The following is a 20,519-nucleotide window of genomic DNA, read 5'->3' as shown; positions in this document are numbered from 1 at the left end:
TGTGCCCATTTCCTCTTGTCCTTCCACTGGGCACCATTTAAAAGAGTCAGCCCCATCTTCTTGTGCCCCACACTTGAGCTATTGATCAGCTGCTTTACTCCAGGCTAAACAGCCCCAGGGCTCTCAGCCTTTCCTCCTCACAGAGCTGCTCCAGTACCCTTAGCATCTTTGTAGCCTCTGTTGGACTCTCTCCAATAGTTCCCTGTCTCTTTTGAACTGGGAAGCCCAGAACAGGTCCCAGTACTCCAGACATGGCCTCACCAGGGCAGAGGAGAAGGAGAACCTCTCTTGCTCTGCTGGCCACCTTCTTCACACACCCCAGGAGCCTTGGTGGCTTATCACAGTTTCACAGTATATCAGAGGTTGGAAGGGACCTCAAGAGATCATCAGGTCCAACCCCTCTGCCAGAGCAGGATCACTTAAGGTAGTCTGCACAGGAATGCATCCAGGTGGGGTTTGAAAGTCTCCAGAGAAGGCCCCTGGGCAGCCTGTTCCAGGGCTCTGTTACCCTCACTGTAAAGAAGTTTCTCCTCATGTTGAGCTGAAATCTTCCCTGTTCAAGTTTGAACCTGTTGTTCTTTGTCTTATCACTGTGAACCACTGAAAAGAGCCTGGCCCCCTCCACTTGACACCCACTCCTCAGATGTTTATGAGGGCACATTGCTGGTTCATGGTGAACTTGGTCACAGCTGAACAACTTGCTGTCCTTCTGCCTGTCACAGAAGGACACAGGTGAAAATGTGCAGCTGAAAGTGCAAATTGCTGAGGTGCTTGAGGTTTGTCTCATTTGTGAACAGGAAATGCCTGCTCAGAAGAGTTTGGTTTAAGATTTGCTTCATTCTGGTACATCACTGACAGGCTGCATTTTAGTGTCTGGGGAGGGAGTATCCTTAATTTTCATTCTTTGCATGGTTGAAGTCATTCAGTTATCATTCAGTTTAATTAAATGCCTTTTAAGATTTAATTTTCATGAAGGGAAAAATGATCTGTTATTAAAATTCTGATAGAATGTTTTCTCATTTGGGGGGAGAGGGTGTGTTTATTTATTTCTATTGAGGCAGATATTGGGGAAGAGCCTTTGAGATAACTTTAGTAATAAAAAAAATGCCTCTGGTAGTCTCTGTTATCTGTAATAAAAAAAAAAATGGTTGATACTGTTAATTAATAAGTGATGAATTGGACTGGAACCTGGCACTTAATTTACCCCAGTAATGGCATTCAGAGGAAATCACAGATTACACTAGGCTGTCATTATGAAGAAGCCCTTTTCTTCCACTTGTAGAAACTTTACAGCTCTTCAGCTGAAAATCAGAGGTTGCCTTTTGTCTACTGTGAGGAGAAATCTAGGGGAAAAAAATATTTATTATGTGACAGAGTAAGGTTGAGAAGATTAAGTTGTGTGTGTGGAAAAAGCTGATGAAGGGTCTGGAGAGCAGCTGAGGGAATTGGGGTTGTTTTAAGGGGAGATGCCATTGCTCTGGCAGAGGTTGGTCTCTTCTCCCTAGTGTCAGGTGATAGGACAAGAGGAAATGGCCTGACATTTTGCCAGGGGAGGCTTAGGTTGGGTACTAGATAAAAAAAAAAAAAAAAAAAAAAAATCACTGAAAGAGAGGTCAGGCGTTGGAACAGGCTGCCCAGGGAGGCAGTGGACTCATCGTCCCTAGAGGTGTTCAAGAAACTTGTGGCCATGGCACTTTGGGACATGGTTTAATGGCCATGGTGGTGTTGAGTTGAGAGTTGGACTTGATGGTCATGGAGGTCTTTTCCAACCAAAACAATTCTATGAATATGCATTTCCAGCATGCAACTCAGCATTTTATTGCACTTAAAAGAACTCCCACCCAGTTTGAGGTGCTCCAACTCACTCTTTTACAATCACTTCTCTAACTGCCAGATTACCCTGTTTGCTTTTTCCTTGTACTTGCACCCATCCCCATAATACTCAAGTTCCTTTCTTTATTTTTTTTTTAAACTTATCTGCACAGTTCCTAATATTCTTATTCTTGAAACTGTCTTGACAGCAGCTCTGATGAATAGAAACGTTGTCTGAAATGGCATCAGTGAAGGATGGATTATCAGACTTGCTCTGACTGTGGATAGTAATTAATTAATTTTATGCTGGAAGAGCAAATTGCTCACATTATTCTATACAAATTGTTTGAATAATCTGTTTTCTAAATATTCTTAATGAGGTGAAAGTATTAAAACACAGTGGAAATGAGTTCATTTCTTTACTGTAAGACGTGAGACTCATAGAATCATTTCGGTTGGAAAAGACCTTTCAGATCAGATCAGGTCCAACCAGTCTTTAACTCTACCAAGCCTGGTTCTAAGCCATGTCCCTCCACACCACATCTCTCTGTCTTTTCAGTACCTCCAGGGATGGGGATTCATTATTCAGAGAAATTGATAAAAAATTGAGATTTTTCCAGTTTTAGCAACTGTCCTACAGAAGACAGAGGAAGCAGTAGATGGCCAAGAGGAACCTGTGTGTACTTTAAACATAGGGAAGTGAAGGGTTTATCAGGCCTCAGTTTCCCCAGGTGTCTGTAGCTGTGAAGGTTGGTTGGAAACATTGAAGTTCAGTGACTAGCCCATGAGTAAAAAATTAAAAGGACTGTTTCCATGAGTAAAAAATTAAAAGGACTTGTTTCCATGAGGACTGAAAAATTAAAAGGACTGTTTCCATGAGCAAAAAATTAAAAGGACTGTTTCCCTGAGCAAAAAATTAAAAGGACTGTTCCCACCAAAGGATGTTCCTTGTCCCAGCTGCTGTTCCTAAAAAAAAAAAACTCTTTCTTTTTTGTAATCTAAAACAATTTAGGATTATATGTTAAAATTAATTAAATATTCCCATTTCTGTACAGCTCTTCCTTTTTTTTTTTTCTGCATCAGCAATGTCTTGTACAATCATAAGATTGATATGGTTTAGATTGGAAGGGATCTTAAAGATCATCTAGTTCCAACTTCCCTGCTATGGATGGGGACACCTCCCGCCAGCCCAGGTCGCTCAAAGCCTTCTCCAGCCTGGCCTTGAACACATCCACAGCCTCCCTGGGCAATCTGTTCCAGTGTTTTACCACCCTCACTGAAAAGAATCTATTCCTAATATCCATTCTAAATCTAAACTCCTCAAGCTCCAATCCATTCTGCCACATCCTATCATTCCAAGCCCCTTGTAAAAAGTCCCTCCCCAGCTCTCCTGTAGCCCCCTTCAGGTATTGGAAGGCTGCTCTAAGGTCTCCCTGGAGCCTTCTCTTCTCCAGGTTGAACATGAGTTCCAAAGTTTATTTTTTTAATGTATGATTAGTTTATTTTTAATGTATGATTATTTCTTATGCTGTAGTGTTCATGGAACCCTGCCCCACTCCATAGCCTCTATTTACATGTAGGTAGAAGCATATCACCCAACCCCCTCACCTCTGCTATAAACCAGCTCCTGTGCTCAGTAACGCCAAGAAACGGTGAAGGAATGCAGCAGACAGTTTAATGAGGAACAGCAAATGATATTATGAAGTGAAACCGCATGGAATGGTGAGGGGAATAAAAAAAGTGAGGGGTGGGCGTGTTTGTTTTAAACCCAATTGCGTTTCCCCTTGGGGATGCTACGTTAATTTCGCAGCAGCCCTGGACTGGCCACTAGAGGGGGGTTGGATCCACGTTTTGCTTTGTGCTGCAGTTTCAGGGCCAGTTCCTTTGACTCTCTCCTTACACACAAACTTTCCCAGCTCGTTCTCCCTTTTACCCGTCAGTAACTTAGCCTTAGCTAGCAATTATATTACTTTCTAACTTATCCTTAGCAGACCTAGGGACTGTTTGCTAGCTGAAGGCACAGCAGTGATTTCTATCAAGCTGTTTAATTTCTGGAGAGCTGTTCCGTTCCCTACACATTTGAGATGTTATCCTACTTTCCTTTTTTTCTATTTTTTTTCCCCTCTGCACACTCAGCAGAGATTTTAAGTGCAATATCCAGAAAGACAGCACTCTGATTGTTGAATGTAACTTAACAACTGAGACACGGCTGAACGGTTTGCCTTATGTCTTGCTTTTGCTTTGTGTTTTGGCATCAGAAATTCATTCGGCAAAGCTTTTCCAGTCCTCAGCCTTTGGAGGTCCCTTTGTACATCCTGATGATTTTCCTGACTTTTTTTACGATACAAATAATCTGCCATTTGAAAAATGCTGTAGGTTTCCTGTTTGTAGCTAGGATGATTCAGCAGCTCTGGCCTTGGGACCAGAGCTCTGTGCTCTGGTTTTTCACTGTATTGAGCAAAAGGCCACTGTATTTGTTGTTGTTGTTGTTGTTGTTGTTGTGCTTAGCTGGTTTTCTGTGACCATGAAGCATGACTTACTTATAGGAAGCTGATTATCTTTTAAAGCTTTTCTGTCAAACCTCCTTCATAGTCCAAATATAAAATTGCTCTTTTTTGTACACCACTTCTCTTCATATTGCTATGGTCTTCCAAAAGTTTGAGGCTGCAGGTTATTACAGAACCATGATGTTATTCCATCTGATGCTATTGTGGACTAGTATGTCCCTATTATATGGTATTACAGACCTTAATAAGTCTTGAAATTAACTTAGCTACTCAGGAAAGACTTGACAGCCCTTATGATCATCTATAATCAGCTCTAAAAGAGGGGAAGTGTAGTGCAGTTTATTTCTTCAGGTTTTGGTGCAATGCTACTTTTACTATAAATCTCCTTTTACTGGCTCCTCCACTTAGTCTTTTGTGTCAGATTGTACTAGGGAAGGTTTAGGTTGGAGATTAGGAAAAATTTCTTTGCTGCAGGAGTGGTCAGGCATAGGAACAGGCTGCCCAGGGAGGTGGTGGAGTCACCATCCCTTCAGGTGTTCAAGAAAAGTGTGGACATGGCAGTTGAGGACATGATTTAATGGCAATGGTGGTGTTAGGTTGATGGTTGGACTCAATGATCTTAGAGGTCTCTTCCAGTTCTATGATTCCATGAACTATTAGTTCTCAGTTGGTAACATCTCTATTACCTGGAAACAATAGATCTGAGATAGATTTTAGTGTTTGTTTCAAGTTTGATTTTTCCAGGGCTTATTAATCAAGTCTTCATTAAGAATTATCATTAGCAGTCATAGTTTGACTCCTTTGCTAATAAAAAATGACAGATTTGGGCTAGATGGGAAAACACAACTAGAGGAAAAAAGAGAAAAGTTTTGTGATAGAGTATAACTTTATAAAACTACTTAAAGGAACTTTATGGGAAGATCTTAATTCCACCAGCTAGAATAGCTTAATGTAGTCCCTAATAGTTGTTGAAATCAGGGAAATACATTTACAAACCCAAGACAAGAAGGTTTACTGCAGGCCAGAAGTGCCATCCGTTGGGAAAAAAAAACCAACACAACAAAACTAAACAAATATTTGTTTAGCATTTATCACATAAAGTAAAAAGTACAATCTCCAAGGGGCCAGTTCTGTGGAAAACAGCAATAAAGTAGTTAAGAATTTGTAAAAAAAACATCAAAAATTGCCTTGTGACAGAGCAAAGGTAGGCAGAAGAGTAAGCAAAGGTAGGCAGAAGAGTAAGCTTCAGGATTCAGCTCCAGGAGATTTCATGGTTTGCTGCTAATACATAGAGTCATAGAATCACTGAGGTTGGAAAAGACCACCAAGATCACTGAGTCCAACTGTTAGCACTTCCAAGTCCATCATGGTTCAATGTTCCCAAGTGCCACATCTATGCATGTTTTGGATGCTTCCAGGGATGGTGATTCCATCACTTCCCCAGGCAGCATGGTTGCATGCACTCATTTTGTCATCAGATATCACCACAGTGTTTTGTTATCCCTTGATGAGCTTCTCCAGTGCTGATTGTCACCTAATTTTCTCTCTTATTAATCTGAAGTGGGCACTGTCCCCTGTTCAATTTTCCTCCTGTGTTTTCAGCAGTGATTTTGAACAACCTACTCTAGTTGCAGATGCCCCTTCCTATGCCAGAGGGCTTGGACTAGATGACCTTCAAAAACCCCTTCCAACTGAAACCATTCCATGGCTCCATGATGCTCTATCCCATGTAATTCACCTTTCTGCAGTCAATGCTTGATGCCCTCCATCTTCTGGAAGCTTAAGCATTGTCCCACTCTGTGTTTTTTTGGTTCGTGGCTATGTTTTTTCCCCCACAGAGAGTATGGCAGAGGAGGTTTTTCCACTTATTTATTGTCTCCATTGTTTCTTTGTTTTTCAGGCCATAGGATTCACATTCAATTCATTAGACTACAGCAATTACATAAGAAATTCATTACATCCAGTTGTTGCTTGGGAATTTGCTCTGACAGCATCACTGGGGTCTGGGCTGTTTGTGAAGGGAGTTACGATGCAAGGGGAAGGCTTCTGAAGATGGAGGCAGCTGCATATGCCAGTAAAGAAATACAGAATGTCCAATGTGGGGTGACATTTACATGAAATTAAGGTAAACATCTGACATGCAGTAGCCTCTTTAGCATGGGGATTGCAAACCTTTTAACAGCAGCCACAAACTTCTGTTTGCCTTTTGAAAACTGCTCTGGGAAATAATCTGGATCCAAGAAAGAGATTTTCTGTCAAGATAAACTTTAGTATGGAGCCAAGTTTAGGGGAACAAAAAAAAAAAAAAAAAAAAAAAAGAGAGGGGGAATACATCCCTAGATGGCTTATCTCATTATTATTAACATTCTTTATCTATCACTCCTTCATAGCAAAGCCTGACTGGCAGTGGAGGCACTGAAATAAAGACAGATTCAGGTTTACTCTCAGGAGGTCACTTTACCTCTCAGCTTGGCAAGAGCGTTGATAGCAGATGTGTTGGAAAGGGCTGGCAGAAAGGGGCAAAACCTCTGCAATTCAGTAGCTGTGGGCTGCTCTTGCAGTTTAAGTTGGCATTTTCAGAGTCCTCCTCTTCCTCCCTATCCCTTTTAATTCATTTTGCCTGTGAGGTTCTGGGCGTGAAAAATGGGAGAGCATCTAAGGAGGGATGAAAATTAGCAGGAAAGTAGCTAGTTTAAGGCATATTCAGACACCTCTTTTCAGTTTGAGTCTGCCAGCTATGAGGAGGATGCTTGCTCACACCTTTTTGTGACCACTGAGGTTCAGAGGTGTGCTGCTTCAGGGAGATTTGGTCTAGATAAACTGCACTGCCTTCCTTGGATGAGCCCTTGAATCAATCTGATATGTCCAAGTGTGGTGGGTCTTTTTTTGTTGTTGTTTTGTTTGTTGTTGGTTTTTTTAATCTAGGATTTTACTGAAAATGCAATTTTTGGCCCTCTCTTTGGTGACTTGCTCTGGTTTGCTGTAAGGAGAAATGTATAACTTGGGGGGAAAAAAACAAACAAACAAAAAAAAACCAGAATAAGGTCTGTAATAAATGGAGGACTGGGCTTAGTGTCTGACCATGTCAGGCAGAGCAATCTGCTGTGCTAGAAAACAGTAACTCAGTGATGATGGAGATTTTTATACTTACCTATTACCCTTGGAAATCTTGGCTTGAGTCTTTGTGAGCTCAGAAATGGAAGCGAACTGGTCATGTTCCCATAGCAGCCGTGTTGAAAGACATCTTTCTGGCATAGTTACTGTGTCTGGTGAGGATGTGAAGAACATGAAAGCAGTGAAATGGTTTAAAATAAAAAGTGCCTTAGCAGGGGAGTGTGTGCTGTTTGCCATGCACAGGCACATGGAATATTACCCCTTAGCCTCCACCAATTGTTACCGTGAGTGATGGACGCCTTTGGATTTGGGAGGGAAAGGAGAAATGGAGGGAAAGGTGAAAAGCTGTTGTTTATTTTAAACTGAATTTCTTCTCTTGTAATGCAAATCTGGGCACTTTGAACTCAAACTCCTTTCAGTGCAGCCTTTACTGTTTGCCTGCCTCACTCCACTAGCACAGGCAAAGGCAAAGCAGAACAGTAATAGCTTTAAAGGCTGAATAATTGTGTCGGAATGCCAACAAGTGACGTTATCTTGATAACAAAAACAATTGCCCCGTTCTCACGGAAATACAGATTTCATTGCAAATATGTTCACTTGAAAGCAGACACAGTGCAATAAAATTACAGTGCTCTGCAGCATTCAGCTCGGATCTTCACAGCCACCCACCCAATTACAGGCTGTGTCTTGCCAGCAGAAGATTGTTGCTTGGTTTCTGTAATATTTTTGTAGCCTTACTTTCCTCTACATAACTTCAGAGGTAGACTGCGCTTACTCCTTTCCTTTCATTAGATTGTTTTTGTTTTTTTCTCTTTTTTCATGCTGTTAAAAAAAAATAAATATGGGCTGATAGAGAAAGTCTTTCCCATGGCTCAAAATGTGATTTATTTATTTTTTTATTTTATGCAAAATATACTCTGAATAGTAGTTCCTAATACCTTAATAGCTCTGGGGTTTTATGTCAGTAATTATATCAAAGGTTAATCGTTAAATCACCAGCATTTCCAAAATTCCTAATCAACTCCATGCTTGGAAAGGAACCTGTAGAAATGCTCGCTTAGTTTGGTAATATTAGGCTGGGTTGAGCAGATCAAGGCAAAGCATAACCTTGGTGCATAATGATAAGTTGACACAGCAAAAATACCTCCCATCTGTTTGTCATAATAGCTGTGAATATGAAAGCTGAATATGAGGAAGAATGAGTGTGGATATAATTAGCAGGAGAATCTGCTATAGCTTGAGATCACCCATCTCAATAGATGAGGGCTTCCTAAGGGATGGGGGGAAAGAAGAAAAAAGAAAGAGAGATTTTGGGTAGGAAATAATGATTTCCTTGAAAGGCTGTGGTGAGCTGTGATAGAATAGCCAAGAAGTCCAGCCAAAAAATATTAAAAATGAGTGGAAGAGGCACGGTTCTGGAGCTCAGCAAACAACATGATGGCTGAGGAGGGGACATTGTGCTCCTTGGGAAGAGGGAGGTGGCAGAGGAAGTGACGGGGCTGCCTCCGTATCTGGGAAAGCATGTCCCCCCTGCAAGTGAGTCTGACTAGGAGCATGAAAGGACAGGGAGAAAGAGGGAGAGATTCTGGGTATCCTTCTTAAAGCTCAGCTCTTCTCCTAGCCACAGTTTCAATACAGGAGGTGATGAAGGCACTGAAAAATGTCATTTTCCATGTGTGCCCTGTGGTCCTCTTGCTTTGGCATCAGTTCTCATCTTCCCTTCCTTTCACCCTGTCTCCTCACCCTTTCCTTTTCTCTTTCTTGCTCAGTGAAGCTATTTAGTGTTGTATCCTCCTTTCCAGAAGCTGTTTCATCCCTGCTTGCAGTTTTTAGAACTGCTTTCTCCACCCACCTTCAGCCTTGGTTTTTCATCTGTGCTAGTCCTTTAGATTTTCCATCTTAAAAAAGGAAAGGCAGAGACATCCAGTATCAGCCTGATTTCCTTGTCCTTACTCCAGTCTTTTCTTTTTTTTTTTTGTCTCCTCTTGATTTCTTTTATTATTATTATTACTCTTATTATTATTATAGCACTAGAAATAAGCTTTTTAATTAAATGTTCCTTCTTATTTGCCATTCTCAATACCAGTGGAGAAGCTGGGGGAAAGGGGAGGGGTATTCGGAGTGGCCTTTTACTATCAATGCAGAATGAGACACATACAAGAAACAAATTTAGTCCATCTCAAAAGCAAATGAGGGGCTTTTTATCAGAACCAAAGAAAATGAACAAATAGGCTCATTTCAAGTGCCCCCTCAATGCCTTAGCCATAAAAACATACAGAATATATTAAAGCATACAAAAATATCCTTAGGTATCATTAATGCTCTCTCTCTGGCACATGAATGCAAGGCAGTTATGAACCAGGCATGGGGATCTGCATCTTCAGACTGGTACAGAGCATCCAGCAGTGCTCAGACAGTGTGGTAAAGGAGGGAATTTTCAGCTTTAACACAGAATTTCTTTGTATTTTATATATTCAGGCCAGAAACAGAATGTGGTACATTAGCATTGATTCTGTGGTTTCATATAATTTTTTTTCATAAGTAGTACAGAAAGGAAGGGAAAAGGACAGAAAGGAAAAGAAATCATCCCTTATATACATTCAAATAATACACAGCAACAGTTCCTTCATCACTGAGTGCACTGTGAGTGTGTATTGATGTTAGCAGCAAGAAATTGCATATTAGAGATCTCTGACACAGGTAGTGTTAATCATCCTCACAAGAGGTGGTTCTTTTGCTTGCCTTTCACCCTGTCTTGTGTGTTAAAAGACACTCAGATATGAAGAAAATCATATTAATTACCTAATTTAAAAAAGGGAGATTAGTCCTATTAAAGTGGAGCATTAAAAGGAGAATATTTAAGGTATGTTCCTTCCTTTGATATTCCCTGTGCATCTCCTGAGCAACAAACTGCCACAACTAACCCCAAAAACACATTCCCCCTCCTCCTTCTTCCTTTTGAATTTGGAGCCATTTCAGAGCCCAGAATAAGGGCACAGGAAGAGAGGCAATGAGATATCTGTGGACAGTTGGTGAACATGAAATTTGGAAGAAAGACTTAGGGAAAATGTGTCCCTGCAGTGGCTATAAATGCAGTTCAACTGTAATAACTCTCATCTAGACCAATGCAAGCAGCCTGGAGCAGGATGAAGAAGTGGCTTTGCAGTAGCTGAATTGATATTAAATATTTGCCCCTTCATGGCTTTATTACCCACATATTGCTCAGGCTAGATGTGGGCACCCTGTGGAGTGCCTTCATGCCATGTAACAGCAGTGACACCCCTCTTCCCACCAGTAAATATTCAGAGGGCCTCCAGATCTCCATCTTTGGAGATCTTGAGGTGGTTGCCTCTCAGAGATATTACCCTTAGAAAAAGATTTCTGTGTGAAGATTTTGAAATGTCTAATTTTCTGAGGTTTGTTAAGTGCTGTGCTCTATATGGAGGATCCATTCATCATACTGCTAAGGGTAGCAAGTCATTGGTGGTCATCACCTCACTTCAGGAGAAATGGCAACAGGCAATACCAAAATCAGCTCTCACTTAGGAAATCACTGCACCTTTAAAGAAAAATGTTCTGTTCAGCTTACTGGAGCTGTCAGAGCAAGATGCATGAAGCACAGAGGTGAATAAATTCCACAGGCGGAATTGCTCACGTCTGTGCAAACGTTGCTTGAGGTTGCTAACACCAATAAACAGCAGGAATAATTCCAGAGGGGTGCAATCACTAGTGTGCTTCAAATACAACCCACAAATACTAAAAATACATTGAAATACAACCATGGGAGGATTGCTTGTCGATAGCAGTCTTGCTTCAGATTTACAGGGCAAAACCATGACTGCACTAATCCGTTTCCTTATAGCAACAGGGGGATCACTACAGAAATAAAGTCATTCATAGATTTTATTATTATTGGCATTATTTTTACCATAAGCAGACAGTATTTTAACAATCTTGGTTGGTTTTGGAAGCTTCCTGACAACTAGCTGTAATTAGTCCTTCAGGCTGCAGTGCTGCATGTTGATTTGAGGAGCATCTAGCGTAGTCCAAAGTTAGAGAGCCAATGCTTCACACTTTAATTCCCTATTGAGTTCAGAGAAGAGTTTAATGAGGAAAATCCATCTGGTCTGGCCTTCAGTTAGCATGGCAGAAAGTATTTTCTCTTAAAATATGATCAGGCACCCCAAGAGACAAGGGGCTCTGGACCTACTGTTAGGTTTCTACGTGGACACTCAAGCCCTCAGGTCACTTGGGAGTTTTGTGGTGGGTCAGGCCCTTGTGTGTTTGAGGCACAGAAACAGAGATGTGCATTTGTTTAAAAGAGAGAAAAGCCTGATTTGTACAGTCCTAGCTTGTTTCAAAGCTGTGGCTGAGTTTTCAGTGGCTTTAGTAACAAAACAACAACAACCCCCCCACCACCACCTGATTTTAATTTCATTTTCTATGCAAAACTCCTTGCCCAATGCATCTTCTCAGTGCTTTCACAGATTGCATTGTTGTCTCACTAAATAAAAACATTTTGACTAAGGGACTATTGTCATATTTAATATTAAACAGGATGAGATGTACCAAACAGAGGAGAAATAACTTCTGACCTTTTCAAAATAGTGCCCATCAGACCAAAGTATAAAATTCACTCTTTGCATTCAAAATTAATAGCTAAAACCTGCTGTGCAGGGAAGAAAATGGTTTATTCTCTGCCTCTTCTGCTTTATGAGCCTGCTTTAGGGTAGGTGGCACTTTGATGCTATTAAAAAAAAAGAAAAAAGGAAAGAGAGAGTAAAATCCTTGTGGTGAATTGAAATATATGTTAGATTTTAGAATTTTTCCCTCTGCTGGTGGTAACCTAAGGCTAGAGAAGCATGTACAAAGCACAGACACGTTTCCCAATTCATTATCTGTAATGTGGCATTAGCATCTAATGCTGTCTGAGGAAAACATTGAGCTACTCTGCCTGACGTTATAATGCTACCTCATCCTCATTAGTATGAGAGGAGTTGTTGAAGAATCAGTAGGTTGTTCACATATTGGAATGAAAAAAAAATATCCAAAGTACAAGGAAAGGAAGCCTTTATTTAAGGGCAGTCCAATAAAGCAGCTCTGTGATCCTCCATTATTAAATGACTGTCCATACCCAGCAGTTCCATTGATCAGTGCTTAGCAAGGAGGGCTGTCTGCTCTCAGCCTCTGCAGAGGTTGCAGGGTTGCTAGTGAAGGCTGATGGTGAAAGTGAGAGACATAAGACAGGCTCTGCTAGCAGTTTACTGTAGGACCCAAAAGTACTCTCTAATAACTCTCTGTTTTGCTCTGACAGTGTCACAGCCAAGGTTTTACTCTTGAGGGCCACCCAGGTTTCACCACTGAGAAGCAAACAGCTTTTACCCTTCTGCATTCACCATGGCACCACAGTGCACAGAGCAAGGGTTTCTCTGCTCTGGATGTTCTCAAAACAAGCAGGATAGTGGGCAATGCTAGTAAAAAGCCCTTAAATTTACATGGGGTTATCTTTCTTTCTTTCTTTCTTTCTTTCTTTTTATTTTAAAGACATTTTGGCAGTGTTTGGGTTTGGTTATATGTTGGGGGTTTTTTGTTGTGAGACTTTGCTATAGGATCAATTTGGGTACAAAATACTTTTAGGGCATACGATGCAGTTTGTATGGATCTGACAGCAGCTACCAAGTGAGCTGTACTTAAAAATCCTGAGAAATCCTGTCCCAGGGAGACTGTCAAAACTTTGAACCTTTCTGAGGGGCACAAGCTCCAGTTGCAGGCAGCACATCAACAAAATCAATCTATTTCCAGTGTCATGCTTCAAATCTTCAGTCCCATGATGGACGTGAATGTGTACTAGTTACAATGTGAAGCCATCTGGTTGAGTTAAAAGCTTAAGCTATTTTATGTGGCTTCTTTGCTCCTAGACTTTCATTTCAACACTCAGTAGTATGAAGAGGAAAAAAATAAAAAAAAAAAAGGTTAAACTGTTGCATTTTGTATACAGGGAACAAGTCAGGTAAATGTACACCAGTCTGTGAAAACTGTAAATGCTATTGTTTTCTTTTTATTATTTTAAACAGTTTTCTTAGTTTACAAAAGATCAATAATTGGTACCTTTTTGTTGGGTTTGTTTTTTGTTTGTTTGTTCTTTTTAACACTCTCAGATTCCTGAATATTGACAGATCTTCCAAGGGAGTATTAGCATATGAAATCTTAAGATTGACTGTCCTGAAGATTTTTAAGACACGATAAAGCTAAAATATCAAGTCTTTTGGACAGCCCCTCTTAACAATTTGGGCAGAGGAGTGCATCAGAAACCACCAGCAAAGCCCAGCAACCACCCCCCCCACCCCCAGCCCTGTGCCACTGTCTGCCTGCACGCTGATATTTGGTTGCACACTGTTTAAATCCCCAAGGAAAATCACACCTCGCATTCCCTCGCTGGCTGCTGGTGACAGGAACAAGATCCATACTCATTAATGATCACCAGGGCTCCCTCAATGTGGTTGGGTTTGTAATCAACATAATACTCCTGGGCTGACATGGCAGCCATTTGATGCATGGTCTGTTTCTGCTTCTGCTTTCGGCGCTGTGTTACAAAGCACTGTCTTAGATGCCTCAAGCTGGCTGGAAAGCACTTCCAGGAGACATACAACACTAAAACCACGATGAGGAAGGAAAAAATCAGTGCCATGGTCCCCGTCACCACCTTGTGAATCTGGACAGCGTTCTCTGAGTTCTCGCCCGGCATGGTCACGGTTATGGCATAGGTGGTGGGGTCCCCGTCACCATCCTGCACGTCGTAGGTGGCGGTGGCAGAGCCATAGCTGAAGGTCTGGTCGCTGTTGTTGGTTACCGGGGAGAAGGTGTCGGTGCTGGTTGGGTCCACCGCGTCTTCACACAAGTGAAAGGCGTACACCGCGTCCAAAACATCCTCACCCTGCGCGTACTCGGGGGTGGCACACAGCAGGTTGCTGTCGTAGCGACCCTTGAAGTTGCTCAGCCAGGAGGCCAGGGCGCAGACATTGCGGCTGCAGTCCCAGGCATTGGCAGAAAGGCTGATGCTCGTCAGGGACTTCCAGGAGTCCAGCACTCGGGAGTCGATGTAGGTCAGGCGGTTGGAGTCCAGCTGCAGGGACTTGAGGTGAGGTACACTTTCGAAGACATGAGGTTCGATGTACTCGATTTCGTTGCCAGAAAGATCCATTTTTTCCAGTTGCCATATCCAGTCCAAAGTGTTTACCACGATGGTAACTTTATTCCTTCGCAAGCAGAGGGAGTGCAGGGAGATGAGCCTGGGGAAATGGGCTAAATTCACCTTCACCAAGTCATTGTGCTCGAGGTGCAGCTCAGTGAGTTTGAACAAGCCTGCAAAAGAGTTCCGAGCCAGGCTCTTTAACTGATTGTATCCTATGTCTAGAAACTTCAGGCTGCGACAGTCCTGGAAAATTCTCACGGGCACGAACTTGATGGCGTTCGACCGCATGTGCAAAGTTGTCAGTTTCCTCAGCCCGTGGAACAGGTCGGGCTCCAGGGACTGCAGGTTGTTGTACGATAAATCCACACTGCGCAAGTTTGGCATGGGGCGGAAAGTGGTGTTGGGCAGTTGGGTGATTTTGTTGGAACTCAGGGTGAGCTCTTTAACTCGCCGCAATTTTTGAAAGGCATTCCCCTCCACTGAGCAAATGTGATTGTGATCCAGATAGAGCCACGTGAGCTGCATTAACCCTGTGAACTGTCCATCATGCAGCTCTGAAAGGCTGTTGTACCGCAGAGACAAGCCCATCATGCCCGACAGGTTGCGAGGCATCTCTGTGAGATTCAGTGATTCACAGTACAAAAGCCTGCCCTCACACCGGCAGAGCTGTGGACACCCACTATGCACGGCTGGAAGCATTTTAGCAAAGATACCCAGCGTACACAAAATCAACCCCGGGGGCTTCCTCAGCAGCCAGTTTAAACAGAGACCAATAAGAAGGAAATCCATTAGCAAGAATATTTCCAAATTTGCTTGAGAATGTCCATTGAATCTTTGCGAATTCTACATCATATTTTATTTAAGGGGGGGAAAGAAAAACAACCCCCCCCCAAAAACCAAACCAAAAAACCCCAAACCCAACCGAAACCCAACAACCAACCAACCAAACCAACGAAACAAAGCCAGAAAACCAAAGCAAAACAGCAAAACGGAACAAACACAGAGGCAAATATTTCACTTTAGAGCATGCAGGAGCAGCTGTGCAGCATTAAAGTTCACAGACACTCAAAGGTAAAATGATAGTGATTTTGTTCATGTTAAATGCTGCAGCAAAGGAAAAAAAAAAGAGAGAGAGAGAGAAAAAAAAATCTTTCTTCATGAAAGAATTTAATTAAAAAGTGTCTTACCCACCCTTTTCCAGAGAGTGACAACCTCCATTCAGTTGCTTCCTTTGTGTTTGGACTAATTATATGCAGAGCTAAAAAAGACCCCTCTGTGCTACAAATTCAGTCCCTTTCAATGTTGTGCAAGGCTGGCAAGCTCACAATGTCTCACTTCGCTTCTGCTCAAAGAGCCAAAGGCTTGTCCAGCTAGCTTTTTAGCTGACTCCTAGGACCTGCAAGTTTCAGAACTATGTACATGAGCTTGATCTTCTCCTTCTCCCTCTGTCCTTTTTCTCTGCAGTTAACACTGTGGCGTGAAAAAGACTCCAAACTCTTTACTAACGACTCCACAGGATTTGTCAATCTGTTTAATGTCCGTCATTTGCAACGACCATTGACCGGCACACCCTTTACTCCACGCAAAGATTACCATTCATTCACTGACCGGCTAAGGGTAGCTTTATTTCCCATTCTTTGTTCGCTTTGCTTGTTAGGTGATGCTTAGAGCAGAGAGAGACAGCAAGAATCCCTTCCCTTCAGCTGAGCAGTGTGTTGCTAGAGCATGCAGAGGCACCTAGTGTTCACTGAGTGTCGTAAGCTGCTCAGGATTGTACGCCTGCACTGTGCATCTCAGACATGGGCAGATTGAAAAGGGGTGGGCATAAAACCAACATTGGAGCGAGCCGGGAAAGTAATAGATGCTCTTTGATGAAATGGAGAATACTTTAAGCCTATCTCGCCATTTCTCACACACAGTGAGAGCAGTGCTGAGGAGCAAGCTTGGCCATTAGGATTCTTCTTTTTTTTTTTTTTTAATTTTTTTTTTTTTTTTGCTTTTGTTTTAAAGTCTGAATATGTAAACTAGTAGCTGGGAGAGGGGACAACCTTGATTTCTTGCTTTGGAAAGGAATCTGTAACCCGGGATCTTTGGATTGCTTCTTCATTCTAATTCTGATGCTGAGATTTGCTTTGCGGAGTCTTGGGGTGGGGGAGTGTGTGTGTGGGGTGGGGGAATGTGTTTTTCTTCTGACATTGTCTAAATAGAGCATGATTTGGAATTCTGTGCGTTCTTTCTCCTAGAAATGCAGGCAGAGCAAATAGGAATGTCTGCTTTCATAGAAGCTTTAATTACATTTGGTCTGTTTCCGTCCTACATATTTGGTGTGTGTGTTCAGCTCATGTCTGTCCTAAAGGCTTGGCTGGTTTGTTTTTTTTTCCTTCCTTTGCAGTGTCCGCTACGGCACACAAAACTGTCATTCTTGCAGCATTAAGCTTATTGTGCTTTGGAACTAAGATCAATCTGTAGGTTACTCTGATCATATCAGCAGCATGCAAAGAAGAAAAAAAAAAGAGGGGGAGAGGATGGTGGGGGTTGGTGTTTAAAGCCCAGTTAGTTAATAAGTTCTTGCAGATTGTGCTGGGTTTTGTTCCATGCACCAAGAAAAAAAAAAAAAGGAAATAAAAATCCTTGCCTGATAATTTGCAGTCCTCGTTATCGATGGGAAATGCATTGACAATGAACTTGCTCCCTCTCTCTCTCTCTGTCATTTTTCCTGACTGGAAAAGAGAGGGTGCTTCTGTCAGGAAAACACTGGCCATCTTTCCCTGTTAGGAAAGAGAGGCTCAAGTCTGTGTGCTGGTGAAGGCGATCCGAGCTGACAGCTCACGATTCTGCATGAAGAAGTTTCACAGGGAGATGCAAGTAGTGCAGGGGATGGTGCTAATTTTAAGACAGCACTGGTCATAGAATGCTGGAGGCAGGGCAAAACTGTTACATTTACCTTCTGTTTTTCACAACCATATTATTTTTATTAACAAAAAAAACCCCAAACCAACCTCCCCCCCAAAAAAAAAAATCTTCATTTTGAAGTATCTGTTTGCAGAGCTAGGAAATCCTGGAGCTGCTGGTTGTGCCTGAGTGTGGCTGGCTGCTGAGTGTCTGCTGGTAGTGATCAAGGAATGCAGTGATTTGATGCAGTACAAGTTGTTTTACAGAAGTCCTGTGAAACTTGAGCCTCTCGTGCATAAAAATGTGTGAAAGGGGATTTATTACAAATGGACTTGCCAAGAACCAAGTCTTAAATAAATTACGAATGTAAAACACTTCTGTGGTTTCAGAACCTGGGAATCAACGTGCTTTTATGCTCCCAGTTCAGTTATGTTTTGCTGCTGTTCAAGACCCTTGCATTTTCAGTGGTCTCAAAGCAAAACTGAGATGCTTTAATAGTATATGAGCCTCTCCTGTGTTTTAGAATTCAGGCAGGAAAGCTGAATGTGTTCTTCCTCTCCCCAAACCATGCTGGTTTATTCAAAGCAGGCTGTTTATGCCAGTGTCCACTGGTTGCAGCACACCTTAATTCTGGTTTTTTTGGTAGACAAAAGCAGGAAGGAAAGTAATGACAACCAAGAGGGAAGAGCATTCAAGCAGCAGAGACTGAAAAAAAAACCAAAACAACAAAAAAACCCAACAAACCCAAAGCAATAGAACTTGTCCAAGAATATATTCCAGATTGAATTTCTGAATATTTTATGCAATTAGCAGGGAAAAACAAATGAAAAAAAGAAAGGTGACTTGAACTTTAAAGATACTGTAAAAAGCTTTGAAGCAATAAGGCTGTATCCCTTAAAAGACTGCAGCCCTCCAAGCCTTTATGGAGGAGGTCCTAATGCCTTCTCCTGTATGGCAATTTGGGGAGAGATCTGCAGCAGTAGCCCTAAAAATTGCAAGGATATCTTCAAGGAAAGCTGATGTTCTCTACAATTCAGATGATAGTGATCCCTTAGTTACCATCTAAATGCTGTGTAGAACGTGAAGAATTCCTCTAGTAGAGGTGAAACTCCTTGATGCATCACTGGGAAGAGCTGAACACTGTTTTTTTTTCTCTGCTGCTTCTTGCTATCACCTGGCATGCAGCTGGGATCTTAACCAATCTGCTATCGCCACACTAGAATATAATCTACCAGCATTTGATATCCAGAGGTAGGAATTAGAGCAGACAGTAGCAAACTCATATAGCGTGAGCTGGAAGACTGACAGCTGGTGTGAGGGACCCAGAATTAATGGCCCTGAGCACACAACCTCCCAGCTCTGCCAGAGGTCTACTGCATGAGAGACTCTGCTCTTTTTACTCCAAAACCTGTTCGCAAAGAGGAATCCAGGTAGTCTTTAAATGAGAGACTTCAGTGTATGTTTGAGGCTGCAATGTTGAGGCAGAGCATTGACCAAATTCAGGAGCTGTGGATTCCAAAAGACAAACTTGAGCTGAATATGTTTTAGCCCTGCAATGTCTTTGGTCGGTTTGGTTTCCTTCGCTATTTTTTTGCGAGGTACTTGTTCGGCAATAAAAATCAGCGTCCACTTGGAACATGATTGTAATGCAGAGGGCTTATTTTCCACTGTCTGAGCTGTTATCACAGCCAAACTGTTAAATTTACACGTTTTCTGAAGTTTCAAAGCCCCTGGCAAATCTCTATAAATTAGCGCATTTCAATGAGCTTTATTAAATGTGCTATTATCAAACGTTTTACGAAGTGCCAACCAAGCTTGTGTGTGCATGAGGCAGATTGATGAAATCAGTGGAAAGTAGGTTACAGAAGAGCAACATGAGGGAAGTTTTACCAACTTTAGCTGGGAAGTTACTTCTGGGAGTCATGACAAGTGTAATTCCCCCCGCAGCACCCTGCGGTGATTGTCAAAATTGTTGAGACTGAGAAGGGGAAAACATTTTTCAATGTATTTACACATTTTTAATGTTAATGTCACGTGTTTAATTAGCCTGAGAATCATTTTGTTCTTCCCAACTCCTTGTATTGAGTGGCATTGATCTCTATGCCTAGATATTTAACCTGCCTGAGTTTGCCATCCAGTTGGGGTCGGGACAGAGAGAATAAGATCAGAGTCTGACCACTAATTTCTAGCCATGCCTATATTCATCTCTTAATTCACTAACCAGCAAAGTACAATGAGACAAAACAGTCCATTGAAGACTGAGTATTTGTCTTCCTTCTGGTATTTTCTGGGTGGTTTCTATCAGTATAATAAAAATTGGGACTTTTAGGGGTGATTTTAATTTCCTTTCATGAATGGACAGACTCAAGCCTTGATCTTACCTGGGAGTCTTTAATTTTCAAGTGCGCTGAACCATGGCATTTTGCATAAAGGAAACATTTAAAACCAGCAAAGGGCAGAAAAAGACATGACTTCAAGTAAAGCAAATTAAAGCTGTTATTGCTCTAGCATTTATATCTCAGTCATCCTTGGCGTTTGGCCAGCTGTCCCTTCTACATAGAATTCAGGGTTTGGGCTGATAAGAAGTCTATCACCTATGTAAGATGTCTCTTCTGGTACATATAAAAATGCACTATATGACCCAGGGGTTTTAACCAAAATCTTCTGGAGATTCAAGGTGTCAAGGCAATAATAGAATCATAGAATGGTCTGGGTTGGAAGGGACCTCCAAAGGTTGTCCAGTCAACCCCCTCTGCAGTCAGCAGGGACATCCTTCACTAGATCAGGTCACCCAGAGCCCTGTCCAGCCTCACCTCGAATATCTCCAGGGATAGGGCCTCAACCATCTCCCTGGGCAACCTGTTCCAGTGTTCCACCACCCTCACAATAAAGAACTTGTTCCTAACATCCAATCTAAATATGCTCTGTTCTGGTTTGAAGCTATTGCCTATCACTGCAGGCCTTTGCAAACAGTCTCTCTCCATCCTTCTTGTAGCCCCCTT

The 20,519-nt window shown here is 42.0% G+C and overlaps 2 protein-coding genes across 7 annotated transcripts in view; one reads left to right on the top strand and one right to left on the bottom strand.

The window, feature by feature from the left end:
• The window catches only part of CTNNA2 (catenin alpha 2), a 546,312-nt gene that overhangs the window by 319,629 nt on the left and 206,164 nt on the right, over window positions 1-20,519 (top strand). The gene's annotated exons all lie outside the window — the stretch shown is intronic.
• On the bottom strand, window positions 13,849-15,414 carry LRRTM1 (leucine rich repeat transmembrane neuronal 1). Its single transcript, XM_054391629.1, has one exon. It carries the CDS (start codon window positions 15,412-15,414, stop codon window positions 13,849-13,851), a length of 1,566 nt encoding a protein of 521 aa, XP_054247604.1.

The sequence above is a fragment of the Indicator indicator genome, chromosome 23 (genome assembly GCF_027791375.1).
Source record: "Indicator indicator isolate 239-I01 chromosome 23, UM_Iind_1.1, whole genome shotgun sequence".
In the NCBI taxonomy this organism is placed as follows: domain Eukaryota; kingdom Metazoa; phylum Chordata; class Aves; order Piciformes; family Indicatoridae; genus Indicator; species Indicator indicator.
This window is presented reverse-complemented; position numbering and strand designations above follow the sequence as displayed.

Coding starts and splice junctions, on each gene's coding strand:
- LRRTM1 (XM_054391629.1), bottom strand. CDS start 15,414: ATGGATTTCCTTCTTATTGGTCTCTGTTTAAACTGGCTGCTGAGGAAG.